The sequence below is a fragment of the Lampetra fluviatilis genome, chromosome 34, assembly GCF_964198595.1.
Source record: "Lampetra fluviatilis chromosome 34, kcLamFluv1.1, whole genome shotgun sequence".
Lineage (NCBI taxonomy): Eukaryota > Metazoa > Chordata > Hyperoartia > Petromyzontiformes > Petromyzontidae > Lampetra > Lampetra fluviatilis.
The window spans coordinates 1261434-1282698 of NC_136308.1; the positions used below are offsets into that span (position 1 = coordinate 1261434).

Sequence of the window (21265 nt, forward strand, 5' to 3'; positions counted from 1 at the left end):
GTCTGTATTTGTTAAATTTCGCTTGCGCACCACCACTGCTCTACGCATCGCCATTGAGTTGTATCCATAACGAGGTAAGACCAAATGACGAGGGCTGTCTCAGATCTCGTCAATTCTCAGAAGCTAAGCGGGCATTGAGCCTGTAAAGTCCATGGATGGGCGGACACCGTGCGTAAACCGGGTTGTAAATACGTAATCAAAGTTTTTGGGTTTGATCACGTAAGTATAAACGTGTCGCGATCTAACCTTTGTCATGAATAATATCGGTCGCGAAAGCCTGCGTGTTAAACTGGGTTGTTATAGGCTGCTGCGGGACTAATGCAATGCTATGTTTCCATGTCTATGCTCATAGCCAACCCTCATTGACCAGTGGTGACGCATGCTTGGATGTTAGCCACACTGTGAGTGTCATGAATTATTGTTGTTGGCTTTCATCCTCGTTGGTTCTTCATTCTATCGATATTGTGAGTGCAGCAGTCATAAATGTCCTTGCAGTATTATTATTAAAATGTTACCGTATTTCGATTGGATTGCATCCATACTTGTAAGCGTTGTTTTGTTGTAAAGTGCTTTGAGATGTAATCAATATGAAAGGCGCTTTACAATATTATTATTACGTAGCAAAAGCAGACCCCATGACCTATGCCACGTGGGGAGGCCCTCATCCAGCAGTGGATTGACAAAAGGGCTGTACGCACACACCCGTTGAGAGCCAATTGAGCCCAGAAGGCTCTTTTTCAAGGGCGAAACGTGTTGGCGAGTATTGTGTAAGACGTAATGTGATAACAAAGCACATAGCAACACGCTCCTTCTTCACACCTATGAAGAGGGGGCCATTGTAGGAAACGATGCCTTTTATCATATTTTATCATATTTTCCACTTGAAGGCCACAGTGTTGCTGTACGTACGGAGGGTGAACTTTGTTCACACGCTGTACGTAGCCAACCGCGCTGATGGGAAGGTGCGCTTCGTTATCCGTTATCCGTGTGTGTTCAGCCTTTATTCGTTATCCGTGCTTGTGTGTGCACCACTGCCCAATGCAGCAGCGGGCAGCATCGCCAAACAATTCGATGTTGTAATCGGATGAACAAAAATAGCTGCCGGTAATCTCGCACTGCGTTGCCACCGAGTGAGTATTCAGCAAGAAATGGCATTATAATAACCTAGCGTGGACTGGCCACGTGCATGTTGTGATTAATCTGATGTAAGAAAAAAAGACTTGACTAAAAAAAAGCAAGAAGAAGCAATGATAGTGGTAACAGCTTGGCTTAATCTTATACAGATTTACATAGTGCCTGAGTCAGGGCAGTGGGCAACGAATCCATGGAGACCTCACCACAACAGCCTGCAGTCACAGCACAGCCGCAGACGGTAAAGGTGCAGCCCTGCAAGTGCCTGCTCTCGCCACCGCCGGTGGATGGGTCTCAAGGAGAGGGAGCTCTACACAGGCCCTCTAGCTGGCAAGACATCTCTGAGGAGGTGGGTAGTACCCACACGTCACCCCACCCACCACAAGCGCGACTCATCATGGCGTAGCCCATTCATGCTGCTGGGTGCACAGAGGGGGTCAGGGGGTAGGGGCAGAGGGGAAGTGATTTAAGAAACTTTGCTACTTTTTCAGCTGCCGCGCCGGGAGATTGAATCAGCCAAGTCCAGTGCGCTAAATCATCACACAATGGCAGCAGCTCTAATGATCAGCAAGATAGCATATATATATGAAACAGATGCACTTCATTTATAACCAGACGAGGCATGTCTGGTTTGCAAGAATAGCCTGGAGTACGTTACAAGTGGAAAAAAAACTAAACAAAATACGACGTATAGCATTTCGAGAAAAACATAACTGTTGCTGGGGATACTTCACCAACGGAAAACTGATTATAATGTTGTGAGTGTTTTAAAGCAAAGCACCTGAGGCGTTAACAATCTCACGAGAAAACGCATTTATCTTTTCGCCGAAGAGAAAAAACAAGAGACAGGAATTCACACGGCCACTTAAAATAACTTGGCTCAATCCCGTGTTTGGACTTGACATCGGAAAATATTTCAAAGCAAAGGAACAAAGTCTCACGGATGAAGAATCGCCGGTCCAGGTGGGTGGATCCGACGCAGATTAACATTCCTGCTGCTCACACCACCCTCCGTGCACGTGGAGACCTTTTCTTGTCGTTGTTGGGAAATTAAATGGGATTCTGAGTCCCACCGCCGACAGCACAACACTCCCCGGTTGCCTGTCGTGCAGGGGGACTGCATCTCAGCCATCTCTCCTAGTAATGCAAAGCGTCCCGTGGTTAAAATGAGTCCCAGGGAGGGCTTTCTCGTGGCTCTGAATCGGTGCTGAAAATTCCACATTCCTATGGCAGAGATCAGTTTCCCCATTAAGGTAAAAGATAAAAAGGGGCAAAGGTGCAGCCCTGCAATGTCTTGCTCATGCTACTGCTGGTGGCAGGAGGACCTCCACGAGGGGGAGCCACAGAGAGCCCTCCTAGAGCGTGGCTCTGGGAGACGTCTCCATGGCCCCACCCCACCTCAACTCGCTTCTCACATCTCCTTCCACGTTCCCTCCTCTTCATTCCCAATCTTTTCTGTCCCTCTTTCTCCCTGTGCCCAATCTTTTTTTCGGCCCTTCTCCCTCCTTGCAGCCTTCCACTGGAATCAACTTCCCCTGTGAATTGAGCAGCACTGCCCATAGACTCAACACTGCCCATAGACTCCACACTGCCCATAGACTCACCACTACCCATAGACTCACCACTACCCATAGACTCAACACTGCCCATAGACTCAACACTGCCCATAGACTCAACAATGCCCATAGACTCACCACTGCCCCTGTACATTAAGCAGTCCCCCTCCTGAACCGTTCCTCTCTTAATGCCCCACCTCATCTCTATTCCCCATTCTCTTCCTCTTCCCTCCTCTCGCCCCTCTAACTTCTTCCCATCCCTCCCCTACCTCTATCGTGGTCACCCATTATTCAGCCCTTGCATGCCTCCGCCAGCTAAATCATTCTATTATGTTAACCTGTATTAAACTACGTCAGGCACCTTGAGCAAAGACGCTCTACAAATGTAAAATAAGGTCGGAGTATATAAACAAAAGCTGCTGCTGACAACACGCATTCTCACAACGGACAATGATGTCTTCCATGCAAGACTAAAAATTACCGAGAAAATAATACCACTGGCAAATCTGAGCTGAGTCAGCATGGGCCATCACGGTACTACTCGTAGAGCCGAGCCAGAACCAAACCGCAACACGCCGGCCTCTCAAAGACGTCCCGATCTGCCTCGTGGGCCCAAGCGGGGCCGGTGGCGGGTGTTTGTGCGTGACCGCCAGCCGGGACTCCGTGAGGCCACGGCGTCGCCGCGTCACCGACTTGCGTGCGGTCACTGCGTGCGACGTCAGCGGCGCGCCCGTGTCGCTAACTCGACACGGCCCGGATCGCTTGTGCGGTGAAAAAGAGGTCTACGCGTACCCTACACGATACTCTCTGGAACACTGAGACAGATATGAATCTGCGTGAGCTTAAATTAATTGCGCGTTGCTTGCTTTGTGACAAACGGGCCGACGATGAGAATACCCTGGACAGCCTTGCAATCGAATCGTTCCATCCCAAGCGAGTTTACAGGTGGCATGTTTTTATAAATAAATCAAAATAAACATTCCCTTGTGCAAGCGCGACTACATTGTACGGACAAACTTGCTGCACAACTTGTCAACCTGTTCCCACCTCATTGCTCCTTCACGCTACATTCATTTTGTGACATGGCGCACACACACACACACACGCACGCCAGCCAGTCGGCGTTCAGTGTCAGTGCTTTTGTTAGCTTTGTTATCACTGCATCAGGCTGCTCTGCATGCGTGCCTTTGCAAGGTTACCTTCTGCACTCGAAACACAGCAGTGGTGCATAAGCAACTTTGCCATCGCGTGTGTGTGCATACGCAAGTCCATTTGTGCTACGAACCCGGCGATCCGAATTCGATTCCCGAGGCCGTGCGTGCGCATAACCACTGCGGTGAGCTGCGTTGCAAAGCGAACAGAGCAACAATACAGCAGGTGTAGTTTCAGATGCTCAAACACCAAATAGACGCCTATTGGCCGGCATCATCAGGTCGGCATTACCCACGCATCATCATGATTGCGGTGAAGGATCTCACGGACGGAGGCAAGGTGGCCGTACCTTCTCCGTTGAGCTCAGGAGCGGGTTCCGACTTGCGCTCTCCTCCCCGCTCATCGTCAGCGGCGGCGGCGGCGGTGGCGGCGCGCTGCCCCCGCTCCTCGCCGGGCGTGCGCACGAGTGCAGAGCTCTCCCCTCCCGGAGAGCCGGCCTCGTCCGCGCCATCGTCGGCTCGCTCCGACGGCAGGCGCGCTCCGTCCCCCGCTGCAACCCAAACATCACGCTCACGTTTGATTCTGTTGAGCCGGGCGAGGTGCTCGAGGTGAGCGGATGATGACGAGTCTCGTTTGCAAGAGTGACCTGGCTCGCTGAAAATGAGAAAAGCAAAAAGAATATAAATATATCGTTTTAATAAATATATATATATTTCATAAATAAATATATCTTTTATAAATATATATCTCTTTCATAGAAGAACAGCAACGAAGCAAATAGAAATAGGAGCGGAAAGAACCGCGCTTGCAGGAGGAACTGAAAATACCCATGACCGTGCATTGATAATCAGGGAAATAAATGTCCTGTAACACGTTGGCTTGGAAAAAATACTTTGAAATTGTATAACAATTTCGTTTATACGAATACGTGGTGATTATTGCACGAACGGTGTGCAACCAAAACATTACCAATTTCTATTATTTTCCATTTAAGGCCAATGTTTGTTGACAAATTAGTTGTTAAAGATCTAAACTAATAAGGATATATGTATGTCAAATACAATTGCAAGTACAGTTCACAGCATACATGCGTGCGTGCGTCTGTGGTATACGTGAGCAGCAGTGTGGCAGTGGTTAGCGTGCTGCACTGTGAACCCAATGAACTGAGCTCGATTCCCGTTCACAGACAAAATTGGCGAAATCTAAACCAGTTCTGGCAATGTGTGTTAACATCGTCACAATTGGGGAGATGAAGGCGGCCAGGCGTAATGCTGGCCAAATCACCTCCTCGTGTGCCATGCCGGTCTTCATAGGTGCTCACTAACTTGACCCAACAGTCTATTGTGAAGGCTATATGGGGGATCTTTGTGTTGTTTTTTATATGCACGTTTTAAGCACATATATAGGTTGGGAATGTCTTCCTAAGTTTGTTAAATAAAATTATATATAGGCTTTGTTTACATTAAATGCATTGTTTTGGTGATGGAATGATGCTAAACATTTGATTAAATGTTGAATTAATTTAATTAAATTTTATTTAAATGTATTATATTTTAAATACAAAAAAACGCAAAAAATTAAATAGATATCTCACAATCCATTATCAGAAGAAAATGTAACTCATCTCGAATAAAGTTGTATACCGACCAAGTCAGTGTGGCTACCTGCTCAAATATTCAGGCAATCAATCCAGAGCCAATGACGAACAGTTCACAATCCTATGGTGTGAGTCAGTCTCTACAGCACTGTTGACTTACCAAAAAGTAGTCCTCAATGTAATGATCTCAGGGGGATGATGAGCCGAGTTGACTCCCAGCCACAAGTTCAACTCACGATATTCCAACTGTGAGGCAGTCGAGGTCACGTCGCCATCACGGCAAATGTTGTTGATGTCGTTGCTAAGTTCCTGCTCTGAGACCTCAGAGTTGCTCTAACGTTGACACCTAACCACAAACAACGCTCTTATAAGATCCTACCATCAGAGGCTCTAGGTCAGGTGTCAGCAACCTACGGCTCCTTAATGACCGCTTCTGACGTTATTTATTAAGGACCAACCCGTCTCACATTCACGTTGCATTGTGGCTCTATTAAATATTTTTCACCGAATTTGACAAAAAAATCATCCACTTCTTGTTACTTGGTCTGCCGACCCTTGCCCTAGGCCTCTCCCCTTGGTTGTGTCACCAACTCCTGGTGCCACTCGGACGCCTGCCTCGGTAACATCTGCCTTGTTCAATCAAAGATGTACAGCGTTTACAAACGTGTACAGCGCCGTGATGATCCATTACAGGTGGCAGGTTTCTGACCTCAAGTTCAAATAAATCTTTAGTCTGACCGGGAATGGCATTTTAACTTGTTGGGTTCATTCTTCTTGTATTCGCGTGTCAAACTCGTTGGGCGCTGCACCCCTCATTGTGTTTCACAAGCGAGGGCTTTTTCTTTGTTCTACTTGTGTTTTTCATAACGGAAGATTTTATTGCGTGAAAATACATTTCGTTTCAAAGTAAATCGTTAACCTTTTGAGCGAGCAGCAACCTCAAAGCCAATGAAATGAAAAACAGGTGCCGGGTGAAATATTTAAAACCCTACCAAATTCCTTCTCCAGCAACAGCTGCAAACCACACATCACCAGCAGGGCATAGGCCGTCAGTCCAAGTGGCCCCATGTTCAGCTATGCAGCCACGGTCATTTCCACCGCCAACTGTGAACCAGTGGTGGACACTCCACATTCCTATGGTAATCCTTTGGCTTTATGGCTTTTCAGACCACTGTGATCAAGCAGCATTTGTTTCAGCATGCAAGCTCTGGCCTGGTTTAGAGCATCTGGGCTTCATATGAAGCTCAGTTTTGACACAAGCAACACATGGTTACATTACACTGATCGGGGTAAGGCAATTTCTTATACAAGCACAATCACTACTTTAGTTGTAAGTCTATGGACTTGTGTTTCTGGTGTTCATATTTTACTCTACCCAGGGAAGTGATGGGCACAGTCGAACACGGAGAGGTATGCGGTATTTCCACCACTGGGCTCAAGGCCAGCAACGCGGATAATAAACATTGCCCCATCGCTCGTTGGTGCAGGAAGACGATTTGACTTGTTTTGCAACTCCGGTGTGGATGGGATGTGTTTGTCTGTCGTCATTCCTGCGCAGGAGGGCTGAGATCATCGCCTCGCGACACAGGAGAACCCGGTTCGACCACAGGTGGGCTGGTAACACCCCACAACCAAGCACCCCCCCCCCTCCCCATTTAAACACAGAATCCCAGCATTGCTGGTCCAATCACTCGGCAACAATATTCAGAAAGTCTTTAAATTCACCCAGTCAACTCGTGTGTTTTTGCAAGTTGAAATGCACATTGATTTCGTCTTGAGAGTCTAATGCTTACAACCGTAACACTCCACTCAAATGACAACAGCTGATCTTGTTTGGGAGCATCAATAGCCCACTAAGCTAGCTGCGGAAGTGCCTTGGCAGTGGTACAGACAGGAGGCCGGCATCATCATCAAAGCCTTCATTAAGGAATCAATGCAAAGCCTTTCATGCATGCTTAACCCCTGAATCGCTAATGACTTACCAGCTCCAACCTGCACTCCAGCAATTGACCATTAAGTAGTCAATCTCTCGCCAAAACAAACAACGTCAACGTGGGAGTGCGCCCTTGTCTCCTCCCTCTAACAGTCCTCAGCCATTGGTACAAATTCAACATTCCTATGACGGGGGCCAGTTTTTTCTCCGTAGGATAATTGCTTCATAATTTCTCGCAAGGTGGTAGTCATTTTAGTGACCATGTATGGATGATGATGATGATGATGAGTTGACCCTTGACCAGGATTTCATCTCGTGACCTTCTGATTGCGAGTTGAGCCACCCAGTCGGATACTATGATAAACAATAATCACTCAACAACAATAATAATCACGTGTAGCCCCTTTCAGCCAACACACTGTGGGATGGGCGGCTCTCGACTATGCCACATCAGCGAAGGGGTTTGTATGGCCATACTTCCCCTTGCTGGCCAGTGCGGGCTTCATCGTGCACCAAGTAAGTAGCATCAGTACGTGGGTTTTAGAAACAACCATTTGCTCAGCGTTCAATTTACTGCAGGCAAGTACGATAAAAATCAATGTTGGGATAAACATTTCCCGAGAGCTGTTGTTGATTGGCTTTGCGTCATTTCCTTTGGCTTCGCAGGAAAATAAAACAAAGCCGGCTTGTGGTGGTTCTCCCACTAGTTTTAGAATTCTCGATAGATTCCCCGAGTTGGGCTCTCCCGAGTAATAAAATGTAGACCTGAAGCCTACCTTGTGATACCATATAAATCTAGATACGAAGATAAGATCAGTTCGGCTGAGGGAACACCGTTTGTAAATGTCTTTTTCCTTTTCATTTAGGATAGATGTAGCTATAAATTATCTGGTTCATTACATACTATTACAGTGTTAAATATATTTTTCTATTTGCAGCATTACATCTGAATCGTATTTTAAAATCGAGATCCATGATCTCATCTGCCACGCGGAAACCGTGTTTCCATTCGCGGGGAGAACCTCTCCACGTTTCAATGAATTCGCCGACGATCGTTACCTGGAAGCAAACTGGGGGCCCACTGAGACCAACGTCAACGTCTTGTGTGTGAGGGAGACGGGCGCGGCACGCGAGGCGGTGGTGCGTCTCACGACTCAAACGTTCAGCGCAGAATAAAAGGCAAGGAGTGAAGAAAGAAAACCCCAATGTGGCAACCAAACGCGACGGCAAAAAAGACGACATTTTTAAAATTAATGTGCTAGACACTGGTGACTCTAAAATTAAATGACTATTAATTTCAACAACAACAATAATAATCCTGTAGTAGTGGTAGTAATGATAAAGCACATTGCAATAACAATTCAAATCAGTTTGGAGGAGTTGCCGTTTTTGCATTTTAGATCGTGTGAGCTCGTTTGGTTTGGATCAGTGAAGCTCATTATCATAAAATATCCCTCGCCATAGGAATGTTGAATTTCCACATGTATCCGAGGAAGGTCAGCACAGTGCTAATTAACCAGGGGGACACTTTGCACAGTCAGACATGAGATTAAATTTTATACCTCTGGGTGGAGGGAGTGGTGGCGCAGTGGTTATCGTACCCCACTGTGAACTGGGAGACTTGGGACAGATTCCTGATGGCAAGTGATATCAACCCCCTCTTCATGAACTCGCACTGACCAGCATAGTGAAGTATGGTCAAGCATTGCTCCATGATCCGCACGCCAGGGGAGCTCTTTAAAGGGCAGTCTATTATTATTGACAAATTATTCAACTTTAGCCAGCAGTGGCCAGTGCACGCAATTGCAGGGCTGCACCGTTACCAATCCGACTTCTAACGAAATAAAATTCCGATACATTACATTGCCTATGGTACAAGGCTTTGTTATTCTTAAACGAAATGTCATGTATTCCGTACACTGTATCCTAACTGTTGGGCATGCATGTCAAGTTGAGTTTATGTACAGCGCTCCGAGACGCCTCAAATTGCTGTCCAGTGGGCTATCAAAATACGAGACGGAGCGAAGTGCTGAAGTTGACGAGCAACCCTGGCAAGGGAGCGAGCCAGCGAGTGAGCGAATCGCGCCGTGTACTCGCCATTCAGAAGAAGCGGCCTCTTCTCTTGCGTCTCACGGTCGTCGCGCTCTGAACAGTCGCCGGGCTGTGTGTCTGGACAAGCTCTCGAGCCTGACATCTACAGACCCAACAAACAGAACGGAGCGGCAGCGGCGGCACCAGAATCAGAATCTGTATTGAAACTGCAGGAGGAATCCGATGAGCTATGAAGCTCCGTCACACAGATGCCCAGTATGGGCGGGTCAGCAAGCTACAACAGCAAACAATACAACACACACCATAGGAGTGTACGCATAGAAAACATTGTAAGCAAGTCACTCAAGAAACACTAAGAGCGATTCGTTAAAGCTTGAGCAAGGGAGTAGAAAACAACAAAACAGTCCCAGATCACACCAAGGTAACGCCACACAGCAGCAGTCCCTCAATGTAATGGCACAATGACATTTAACCAACGATACACAGGTAAAGATGAAAGTTACAAATCACATTTGCAAATGTGACTGCTGTATCCTGCACTATTCTTCTGCTTCGAGATATTTTTGGAGGAGGATTTACGACGTTGAGGGAAGGAACAACGTCGTTCCACAACGTCGGTGCCGCAACAGCAAAGGAGGCTTTAGTCACCTTTTCCAATTCTCGTTCCAGGGATATTTAAAAGGCAATTAGATGCGGAGATTTTGTTTGTTGCAGTTCTTATTGTCAATGGCCCCATTATCGTTTACTGCATCGGAGAGAACACGATCCAAGATGCATTTAATTTGAATGCACAAACACAAACAACGACAACAACAACAGTATCGGTTGCCATTCCGCTCCTAAAGCGGCAGTGATGTCCCCTCGGCAGTTGTGTGTGCCAGGCCAGGTGCACTTAAGGAGGCCACACATGGCAGTGTTGGTCATACGCAACGGGACAGAAAAAAGTGTACACCCAGTAGTTTTATTATGCCATGTTAAGGCTTCTTCTTCAGACGGCTGATGTTCGTGTACAGCAACGGCTATACTTTTACATTGGAGGCGGTTGAGGCAGTTAGGGGAGTGGTGAATCATCGCTCCGATGACGACGATGCCTCCTCCTCCGTGTTTGTGAAACGGGCGTGTCAAGGGTAGTAATGTACAATTCAACATGCCCGTCTCACCAACAACGAACTTAAAATCGCTTTCAACCCTACCACCTCGCTGCCTCTCTGAGCCAACGTTTCCTGATCCTTCGAAACGGGCCCCAAACCTTGTTCGCAAAAGGGTTTTGCCGATAAAAATAGGCAACCCAACAAATGAGTGATAGAAAACACATTGTCTTGCGGAGGGAGGTGGTAGGAACGTTGGGTTGCTCGGCCAATGGCCAGGGTCAACGGAGGCGTGGTGTATTCCGCAAATGTGGCCAACTGTGAGGGCGGGCACAAGCCGTCGTGAGTAGGTTAAACGTTGAGTTTTATAAGGGCACCACGGGTGACCAGTATCCTCCCCACCCAGCCCTTCCCAGCCCCTCCCTACCCTCCCCACCCAGCCCCTCCCCATCCTCCCCTCCCCACCCAGCCTCTCCCTCCCCACCCAGCCCCTCCCTGCACGACGGACACAATAATCTCCTGTGGGCTGGTGTAACCAGGAGGTTCCTACCAGTAAAAGACTCCAGTTTAGCTCTCTGCGTGAAAATGGGCCCCACCGTGTCGGGCCTGTGTGTATCAGGCCTCACACTGCCGATGGGACTCAGAAAGTGAAATCCGGCTCACGCGTCTCCTGCACAAATGCTGCTGCAAAGCAATCATGTGGAATATTCACGCATCTTGGTCCGAGAGACGTAAATGTGTGGGATTCCTTTTTGGCAGCGAAACAAGCCCTTGTCTGTGTAATAATGATAATAATAGTAATAATTTATTATTACCCTGAACCCACTAAAGCAGCGAACAAGACATTTGCAGGCCACACTTTCCACAATGGAGAGAGCAAACTGCCCAACGTGTTTGCCTATGCATGAGCAGACACTTTTGACAGGTTTTTTTTTAATCCTACATTTCATGACCCGGTTTGAACTCCGTGGATGGGCAAGACTTATTACATTATATCTTTGCAATTAATCCACCTTGAAGAAATGCTTTTCAGAGGGGTTAACATTTCACACCGGCTGAGTAATGAGTGGTTGAGACGGCTCCAGTGGAAAGAGCCCCGAGGCAAAGTCTTCGCTGACAGAGTCTGCTGGACGCTGAGAACGTGCGCGCCGCCACTCGGAGCTGCCCCGAGTAACGGGCCAACGGATGCGAAACGTATTAAGGGGGCCTGTCCAGACGAAAGAATGACGGTGGTTGTGTTATCATTATTATATTCAACGCTCGCAAATCGGGAGGTTTGCGAGTTCAAATCCTGGTTGGCGGTCGACTCGGCCCATCAACGCTCTTGGGGTCAATAAAACGAGCACCAACTTGTCAACGGTTCTTTTCCTATGACTCAACCGCCCGCCATAAGAATGTAGAATTTGCACCACTGGCTAAGAGCTGCATACAGGCAATGAGTACCGACTCGATGCTACTTTGAGGAAGGAAATCACTTGGGATTTTTGTGTGATTTCCATCCTCAATCAGCTGAAGGGTCCACAAAATCTCCGATTGTCCTTGGCCCCATTCTTTCTATTATCCAGGAGTAAATTCACGGGAAACCCTGCCAATGATCGGATCGGCGACACTGGTTGCACACAATTCCGCGGATAACAGAAATTATCCTGTAGTTCTGTGGAACGAGCGCTCAGCTCACGAGCGGAATGCTTCGAGTTCAATTTCCATCTGGTGCGGGTGGGGGGGGCTGTGGTTGTGGTGGTGGGGGAGTGAACTCAGCATATCATTCCTCCAGGGGTGGTAAACCGCGTATCATCTTGTGGGAGGTCAACCGTGATTGCCTCATGAAGCGACTGGCATGTGCACAAAGGCTACGTAATTTCCCACACTGCCTGAGGAGCACCAATGGGGGTTTCCAAGTGTCTTTATTTTGTTTAACTGGGTGGGAACGGAGACGGTTGAGCAGTGATTGAGCCGGCTCGTCTGAGCGTGAAGGCACTTTGATAACAGGTAAGGGACAACTGCAAATGGCATTACCGCTTGTGCGGGTTACGTGCTAATTCAGGATTTGGACGGTGGGAACAAATCCCAAGTACTGTATGTGCAAGTGTTTGAGCCAGAGAACGAGTCAAACGGTGAGGCACTGTGGAAAAAGTGAGCTGCTGCATAAACAAAGACGAACGTTGGTTTTAGGATGAGGTAATGCGAATATGCTGGTAATGATTTACACCACTCTAAATTTCAGTCTCTTGCAATTCCTCTTTTTAGTCAATATAGTTCTTTGTTTAGTCGGGAATGCCTCAGCCGAGCACTTATTAAGGATGGCACGGCACATCGCGAGCAGGTGGTGCAGTTGGCACCACGTCAGCCCATCTGCCTTCAACTCCCCAGTGCACCTGGTACTCACGTTAGAATGAGTCAACCTACAGAGGGAGGGTCCAACCAGATTTAGATGCCACATTTTATGGCACGAGTGTTGTTAATTGTAGCCAGGAATTAAACCCACGTCATCACGATTGTAGTGCAGAGTGTGACCTACTTTCCAAACCACGCATAGACACAACAGTAGACATTTCCTACTCAGTGGTGGTGATGTTACTATAGTGCTTGTGCCAGGCTCGGTGCACTTTGATACAAATACATTTTCTGTAAAATACTACAATGGGCAACGATGTGTGTAGCCACTTCATGAGATATCATCAACAAGTCCATGCCTGACATAGAAAGCAATGACTGTCCTGATGAAACTGGATTTATGTCTACATTGTACCTCCGTAGTCTAAATCACTCTTTTCATAATTGTTCCAAGGCTCGAACCCCTGCCCAGAATAATTTAGGTTACTCATCAGATGTGTATTTTCCTCAGACCACTCATTCCCAGCAGAAATAATTAGCATGGCAATTAGACACTGGTTTATCTTTAAGACATACATTAACTGGGGAAAAGCCATGTCTAGTGAGGATACATTTTCCAAATATTTTTCATCAGATTTGTCTGTATTTTTCAAGATGTCTGAATTCCTCAATTCTCACACCAACACTGGGAAGTGATTTAAACTGCTTGTAAAACATTACATTAACTTCATCACCAATACAGTTGGTTATCCTCAAAAACGACCCGGTGAACTTTGAAAACAATTACGTACTTTTACATAACATATAGATTGTGTTGTTAGAACCACTCCAGCGTGTTAGGCCATGGGATTCCTTAATAATCCTTTGTACACCACCATAGTGATCGGTAGGTAAACCCAGAACAATAATAAACTCAAGTCAATATTCAAACCCAGGCCAGGGATTTGACTGGGCCCATCATTAAGTGGTTCACCTAATAATTATGCATCAGTGTTCCTCTGCACCACTCAGGTGCTGCCCAATCCATTACATTCTATGCAGCTGCTGGTTTTGCCCGTGGGCCAAGGCAGCTCTTGACTGCAGCGTTAATACGGATGCCTCATTACGCTGTGCCCCCCCCGCCCCCTCTAACGTCCTGACAACGTGTAATTCGTAATTACGGTGCAGAGTTATCAAACGCGTGGCCCCATCTGCTTAGCGAGTGTTGACATAAAATACCGCACGTTCACCATGTTCGCAAGAGCAGACCCATTATGTGACAGCGGTTGTAATAAAATAGCAAAGCCTCCCCTCCTCAGTCCCTTGCAATAAATTGAGTAATTGTACCTGCATTAAAAACTGGGCACATTCCCGGGGCTAATTTGCCATGAGGAAATATTTGCCACTTTTTATAATGAATAGGAATATAAAATAATTTACAGCCCTTTAGCAAAATCCACTGCGCAATAAAAGCCTTGTTGTGTTGGTCATGGGTTGTTTTATTTTGACTTATCAAACCTCACCATTATTGGATCAGTGTGGGACTGGCTCAGAAATCACTCATCTCTGATTAGCATTGGTCACAAATTGATCTCAGGTCACCATGTTCATCGCGCAGCACGCTATGTGACGCTGCTCCATCCATTCATTATTATGAGTATATAGCATACACTCATCTTGTTGGTAGCTCTGCAGTTAAGAGTCCTGGCCTCACAAACAAGGTTTTGAATTCATTCAGTTCGTTAATTATCTGTCCAGGTCAATAAAATGCGTACCCCGTTGTGGTAATTCTTCTAATCAAGTCACTGGCCCATGGAGATTCAACAACACCCCACCATGGGAATGTGGAATGGTCATCACTGGCTCAAGATTGCTGCTCCATTGCTCCCAACAATATACAGACACTTCGCCTTCACCTTTTGACTATGCAGCCAGTCAAAAGGTGACTCAAACTCCTCCATGTATGTTTTCTAAAAGTAATTTGATGAAAAAAATTATATAGCGCCTGAAACATCGGGATGTCGCAGAGTGCTTTACACACGATAAGCGACTTGCATCATTTCTCATATGTGGAAGGGCACCCCCAGTGGCAGCTGTCCCTGTGGGTACAAAGTGACTTGGCACCTGGCCTGCAAACTGGAATTCGTCGTCTGCCAGTAGGGGTCAATGATTGCTGTACGTAATTCCAATTGATTAATTTGTGGGTAATGTTTCGAATTTGGCAATATTTGGACGATGACGCTATCACACAATGGCTTACGACAGCAGAACTACAATAGTCTGAGCTTTTATAATCCGTGAACTCCTGTAACTTATGACCTAACACAGACCCATATGGCAGATTCATGCCTTTTGGGTCTCAGAAAAATGCATAACCTCGGAATCCACAAGTTTATCGCAAATTAATTTAGCTGCTAGTTCCGTGCCCACGCTACTCCTGTAATCGGCAATATTTTTGCTGATGCAGTCGGCAAATCCCTCCCCTAATCCGAGCACACCGTGGCGGTGTGACTTTTAATGGATGATGGATCTCCCGCAGCGTGCCGCGGGTTTTGCGATACGGTTCCACCCCACCCCCAAAATCGCCGCAGATAATTATTGGAGATCTGCCGGAGTTTCGAATTACGTCAGGGGATCTTTAACGTCCACTGTGAAGTGGAGGTCACGTAGTATTTAATGGTTTGTACCTGCCCTGGTATTAACCAGGGTGGCCGGTTGGCTCGAACCGCCAAGCTCTGCGACAAGCAGAGAATGCGCTACTGCTGGGCCACGTCACATAAATGATAATATATAACAGTTCATAACAAAAATGATGTGCGTACTACTAAAGGTCTTTGAAGATTTGTCATTGAAACGTGTTAAATTATGAAGATGTGTTTAATGTCCTTAATATGCAGTTACAGACATCTCAATTTGCAGTGGCATACTGTCGGTGGCATTCACGCGGAGTGATCTGGACAACAATCCCTACCCACTTGCATTGTGGGGGCAGCAACAATGAAGAGCCTGATGAGTGGTCAAGCGTTAATGCCGTCTCGCTGTTGAGATCCACAAACGTGCAACTTAGAAGCTCAATTTCTGCAACGTGCACAATCACCGGTGTGTCATGCAACTCCTGTTCAAGGGACCACCTCGGTGTAGGACCGTGCGCAACGAATGGCAGTGCAGCCGTATAAAACACAGCCACACGTGACGACATGTGATGACCACGTGCCGCTGTATAAAACACAGCCACACGTGACGACATGTGATGACCACGTGCCGCTGTATAAAACACAGCCACACGTGACGACATGTGATGACGCACACGTGACGACATGTGGTGACTCACAAGGGAGGGGCGCAGCCACCGTGGGTGGGTTGTGGCTGTCTGGGCACTGCCAACATTGTTAGAGACGACCACATTTTTGGACAAAAATAGTGGTGTCAAAAATGTTTTTGTTATTATTTTACTTATGTCATCGGCCTGTGCAGTACACACGACCCCAGGGACAGGACACGGGCGTCCGTATGTGAATAATGATCCTCCGATCATTATTCACAAATGGTTTTGATCCCAGATACAATTTCATCCTATCTCATCCTATAATCCGCGTTGGTCTCACTTCTGATTGGTCCCCTTTTTTCACTCCACCCCTAATACCAATACCCCGCCTTTCGCCACCAAGTGGCGGTGACGTCACCACGGCGCCTGTGCCAGGCTAGGTGCACTTTGAGGCCACGTAAAGTGTCAAAGACTTGCTGGCAGCAGGTCTCGGGACAGACCCGGGTGCCATGGGTTGGCCGACTGAGATGACTGGGAGATGCAGCAGCTGTGCCCCCTACTGTGCCAACTTCTGTAATTTATCCACCCAGCGCTCCGCTCGTTGTTGTGAGCGTCGCTCCTCTGCCCTCCGTTATTGCTAGAGGGCGACTGCCTCCAGCTGCCCAGTAGCAGCGTCCTTCACGAGCCTCCTCCACAGAGGCCGATCTTGACACCGCAGGTACCAGTCATCGGCAAGTCCACTCAGCTCCACATCCTCCCGTACCGTGGTGAAAACACCAAACAAAATAAGCTCGTGCTAGAGACTCCACCCCAACCCCCTACAGACACCGCTGGACAATAATTGATTGGCTCAACTATCTGCAGTGTAACTCACGGATAAGAGGAGTTTATGGGAAAATGCATCCCAATTCAACACACAACATGCTCAGCACCATGCAGAAAATACCCCAACGCAGGATACAACAAGCGACGTGCCTTCCTCGAACGCGTAACACACCTGTAAGACAACATCCCCGTGCATGCCTGTACAAGATCACAACACACTCATCAATAACCCCAAATAAGACACCAACACAATACTATGACACGGTGCTTGTGTATACACACCAAACCTGTCAACCCCTTATCAGTCCCTACCCTATTACAGACAAATTAAGACCATATTGATCACGCCGTCCATCCTCCAGCGTCCCACCACAAGGGAGAAATACAAACAAATAGACAAATAGTTATTGTTGCCCTATTGAAACAGCTGTACGCCGTATGGACCTCAAAACTCAATTTCCCTGGACAAGAATACGAGTAATCCGCATGGGTTGGCAGATCTGACGCAGTGTACCATAACGTGTGTGCTGAACCTCTTTCGCACCGTACGTCAGCCAACCGCGCTAATCGGAGGTGCACCATAACATGAAACCCAAAACGCAGATATACATAAATCAAATAACACGTAAATCAGAGCGTATGTGATATATAACACGTGAACTTGTACAGTTCTGTACTATAAAAACAACACTCCTTTACATCAAACGCAAACATAACTGCCCTTACAATGACACACCCATTATGTACTTACAGAAACTGGCAGCATTATCCACCTTGTGCTGTACATAAGTGACAAATGATAATACCACACACACACACGTACATAAAGTACGATAAGACTCTTAGCGACAAATACTATGTACGATTCATAATTTACATAGATATTTTCTGGGTCTCGGAGTGAAATGTGTGTGTTTGTCGTCCACCCTCCTCCACCCGACACGGCCAGACACACACGCGCTGTCACATTGCCGAGTGAGCTGCGTGACGAGCTGGGCACAGCGGTCCACACGTGCGCGTGTTGTGTGTGTGGGGGGGGGGGTGTATGTGTGTGGGGGGGGGGGTGTGTGGGGGGGGGGGGTGTGTGTGGGGGGGGGGTGTGTGTGTGTGGGGGGGGGGTGTGTGTGGGGGTGTTGTGTGTGTGGGGGGGGGTGTTGTGTGTGTGTGTGGGGTGTTGTGTGTGGGGGGGGGGTGTTGTGTGTGGGGGGGGGTGTTGTGTGTGGGGGGGGGGGGTGTTGTGTGTGGGGGTGTTGTGTGTGGGGGGGGGGTGTTGTGTGTGTGTGTGTGGGGGGGTGTTGTGTGTGGGGGTGTTGTGTGTGGGGGGGGGGGGTGTGTGTGTGTGTGTGGGGGGGTGTTGTGTGTGGGGGGGGGGGGTGTTGTGTGTGTGTGTGTGGGGGGGTGTTGTGTGTGGGGGGGGGGTGTTGTGTGTGTGTGTGGGGGGGGGGTGTTGTGTGTGGGGGGGGGTGTTGTGTGTGGGGGGGGGGTGTTGTGTGTGGGGGGGGGGGTGTTGTGTGTGTGGGGGGGGTGTGTGTGTGTGTGGGGGGGGGGGTGATGTGTGTGGGGGGGGTGTTGTGTGTGTGGGGGGGGTGTTGTGTGTGGGGGGGGGGGTGTTGTGTGTGGGGGGGGGGTGTTGTGTGTGGGGGGGGGTGTTGTGTGTGGGGGTGTTGTGTGTGGGGGGGGGGGTGTTGTGTGTGTGTGTGTGGGGGGGTGTTGTGTGTGGGGGTGTTGTGTGTGGGGGGGGGGGGGTGTTGTGTGTGTGTGTGTGGGGGGGTGTTGTGTGTGGGGGGGGGGTGTTGTGTGTGTGTGTGTGGGGGGGTGTTGTGTGTGTGGGGGGGGGGGGTGTTGTGTGTGGGGGGGGGGGGTGTTGTGTGTGGGGGGGGGGTGTTGTGTGTGGGGGGGGTGTTGTGTGTGTGTGGGGGGGGTGTGTGTGTGTGGGGGGGGGGTGATGTGTGTGGGGGGGGGTGTTGTGTGTGTGGGGGGGGTGTTGTGTGTGGGGGGGGGGGTGTTGTGTGTGGGGGGGGGGTGTTGTGTGTGGGGGGGGGGGGTGTTGTGTGTGGGGGGGGTGTTGTGTGTGGGGGGGGTGTTGTGTGTGGGGGGGGGGTGTTGTGTGTGGGGGGGGTGTTGTGTGTGGGGGGGTGTTGTGTGTGGGGGGGGGGGTGTTGTGTGTGGGGGGGGGGGGGTGTTGTGTGTGTGGGGGGGGGTGTTGTGTGTGTGGGGGGGGTGTTGTGTGTGGGGGGGGGGGTGTTGTGTGTGGGGGGGGGGGAGTGTTGTGTGTGTGGGGGGGGGGGGTGTTGTGTGTGGGGGGGGGTGTTGTGTGTGGGGGGGGGTGTTGTGTGTGGGGGGGGGGTGTTGTGTGTGGGGGGGTGTGTTGTGTGTGGGGGGGTTGTGGGGGGGGGTGTTGTGTGTGGGGGGGGTGTTGAGTCACGTCAGCACCAGCGTGTATGAACATGTGTGTGTGTGTGTCGGGTGGAGGAGGGTGTACGACACACAGCCTGGCCATACAACCTTGCGCATTCTGGACACAAGATTGAACTCGCCTGTGTATAACACACACACACAACACACACGCACGGCATCACACACACAACACAACACACACGGCATGACACACACACAACACACACACGGCATCACACACAACACACACAACACACGGCATCACACACACACAACACACACACACGGCATCACACACACACAACACACACACAGCATGACACACACACAACACACACACGGCATCACACACACACAACACACACACACGGCATGACACACACACAACACACACACACGGCATGACACACACAACACACACACGACACACACACACGGCATGACACACACACAACACACACACACGGCATGATACACACACAACACACACACACGGCATGACACACACACAACACACGACACACACACACGGCATGACACACACACACGGCACAACAGAAGAGCATCCAAACGTTTAACGCAGCAACACAGCAGCATTGAGCACGCTCCATTAAATAACAACAGTGACGACAAATAACTTCGACGAAGATAAACTTCGCGTAGGAGACGACTCACCTGTACATCAATCAAGGCAGGGCTCTCCCAAGTCACACTTCGGACAGAGCTTCGAGACTTCTACGACGTCGTCTCAAGCGTGAACCCGAGCCGCGTTCATTCCCGATCTTAAACTTTGCTTCGCTTCCGTCTCGTCTTGCCACTCGTCTCTCTCACCTCCCCTGTCTGCCTGGCGTGTCCCTGTCTGCCTGGCGTGTCCCCTGTCTGCCTGGCGTGTCCCTGTCTGCCACCCCCCCCGCCCCGTGTGCCTCCTCCTCTGGGCGTGCTGCTGATGCTGCTGCTGCTCCCACTCAGTCCGACTCCGGGGTTTGTGGACCCCGTCCGCCTTAACAGGAGCTCGCTAACAAAACACTTGTGAACGAAGAGGTTGGGACCTTTGTGTTGGCAAGCTGCTGCTGCTGCTGTTGTTGTTGTTGATGATACTGGAGTTGAAGAGCCGCAGTGGAGGGGAGCCGTAGCAGCAGCAGCCTCGCTAATTCTCTGCGTCTCTCGCCCCCCCCCCACTGCACAACTCACGGCGCTGAGGCTGCGTCTGGGGGGGGGGCATCGTCGTGGTCGGGGCTCGCCCCAGTCCATTCCCCTCTCGAGACCCAGCCCGGCCACTGCCGTCACATCCGGAGCACCGTGTGTGCGTGTGTGTACACGTGTGTGTGTACACGTGTGCTTAGACAGCAAGTCATGTGTACACGCGTGTGTTTGTGCTTAGTCTGGCAGAGCAACTCGTGTGTACACGTGTGCATGTGTGTGTACACGTGTGTGTGTGTGTACACGTGGGCGTGTGTGTGTGTACACGTGTGTGCTTAGACAGCAAGTCATGTGTACACGCTTGTGTTTGTGCTTAGTTGGCAGAGCAACTTATGTGTACACGTGTGTTTGTGTGTGTACACGTGGGCGTGTGTGTACACGTGTGCGTGTGTGTACACGTGCGTATGTGTGTGTACACGTGCGTGTGTGTGTACACGTATGTGCTTAGTCAGACAGAGCAACTCATGTGTACACGTGTGTGTACACGTGTGCGTGTGTGTACACGTGGGCGTGTATGGGGTGCGGTAATGTAGCGGTCACCGCTATGCCGCGTTACGAACTCAATTCCAGCTCACGGCCAACACCAATGACGATTACCTGAACCGGTCCCGGGCCTCCCCAAGGTCTACTCAGCCTAAAATTAGTACGCCGTGTTTAAACATTGCCACTGGGGAGACAAAGGCAGCCGGGCGTGTTGTTGGCCACCCACCCCTCCGTGTGTCGTGCCGGGCTTCATAGGTGCTCGCTAACAGCACT

The 21265-nt window shown here is 49.2% G+C and overlaps 1 protein-coding gene across 2 annotated transcripts in view; it reads right to left on the bottom strand.

Moving 5' to 3' along the window:
• Positions 1-20585, bottom strand: part of LOC144944272 (uncharacterized) — a 36938-nt gene extending 16353 nt beyond the window's left edge. For both annotated transcript variants that reach the window (XM_078872290.1, XM_078872289.1), the window contains exons 1-3: positions 19985-20585; positions 9467-9563; positions 4189-4389 (exon numbers count right to left, since the gene is read on the bottom strand). In XM_078872290.1, the coding sequence (XP_078728416.1) occupies positions 4189-4389; positions 9467-9563 (298 nt within the window). In that variant the 5' untranslated portion in view covers positions 19985-20585. The remainder of the gene's footprint in view (positions 1-4188; positions 4390-9466; positions 9564-19984) is intronic.
• Positions 20586-21265: the final 680 nt, after the last annotated feature.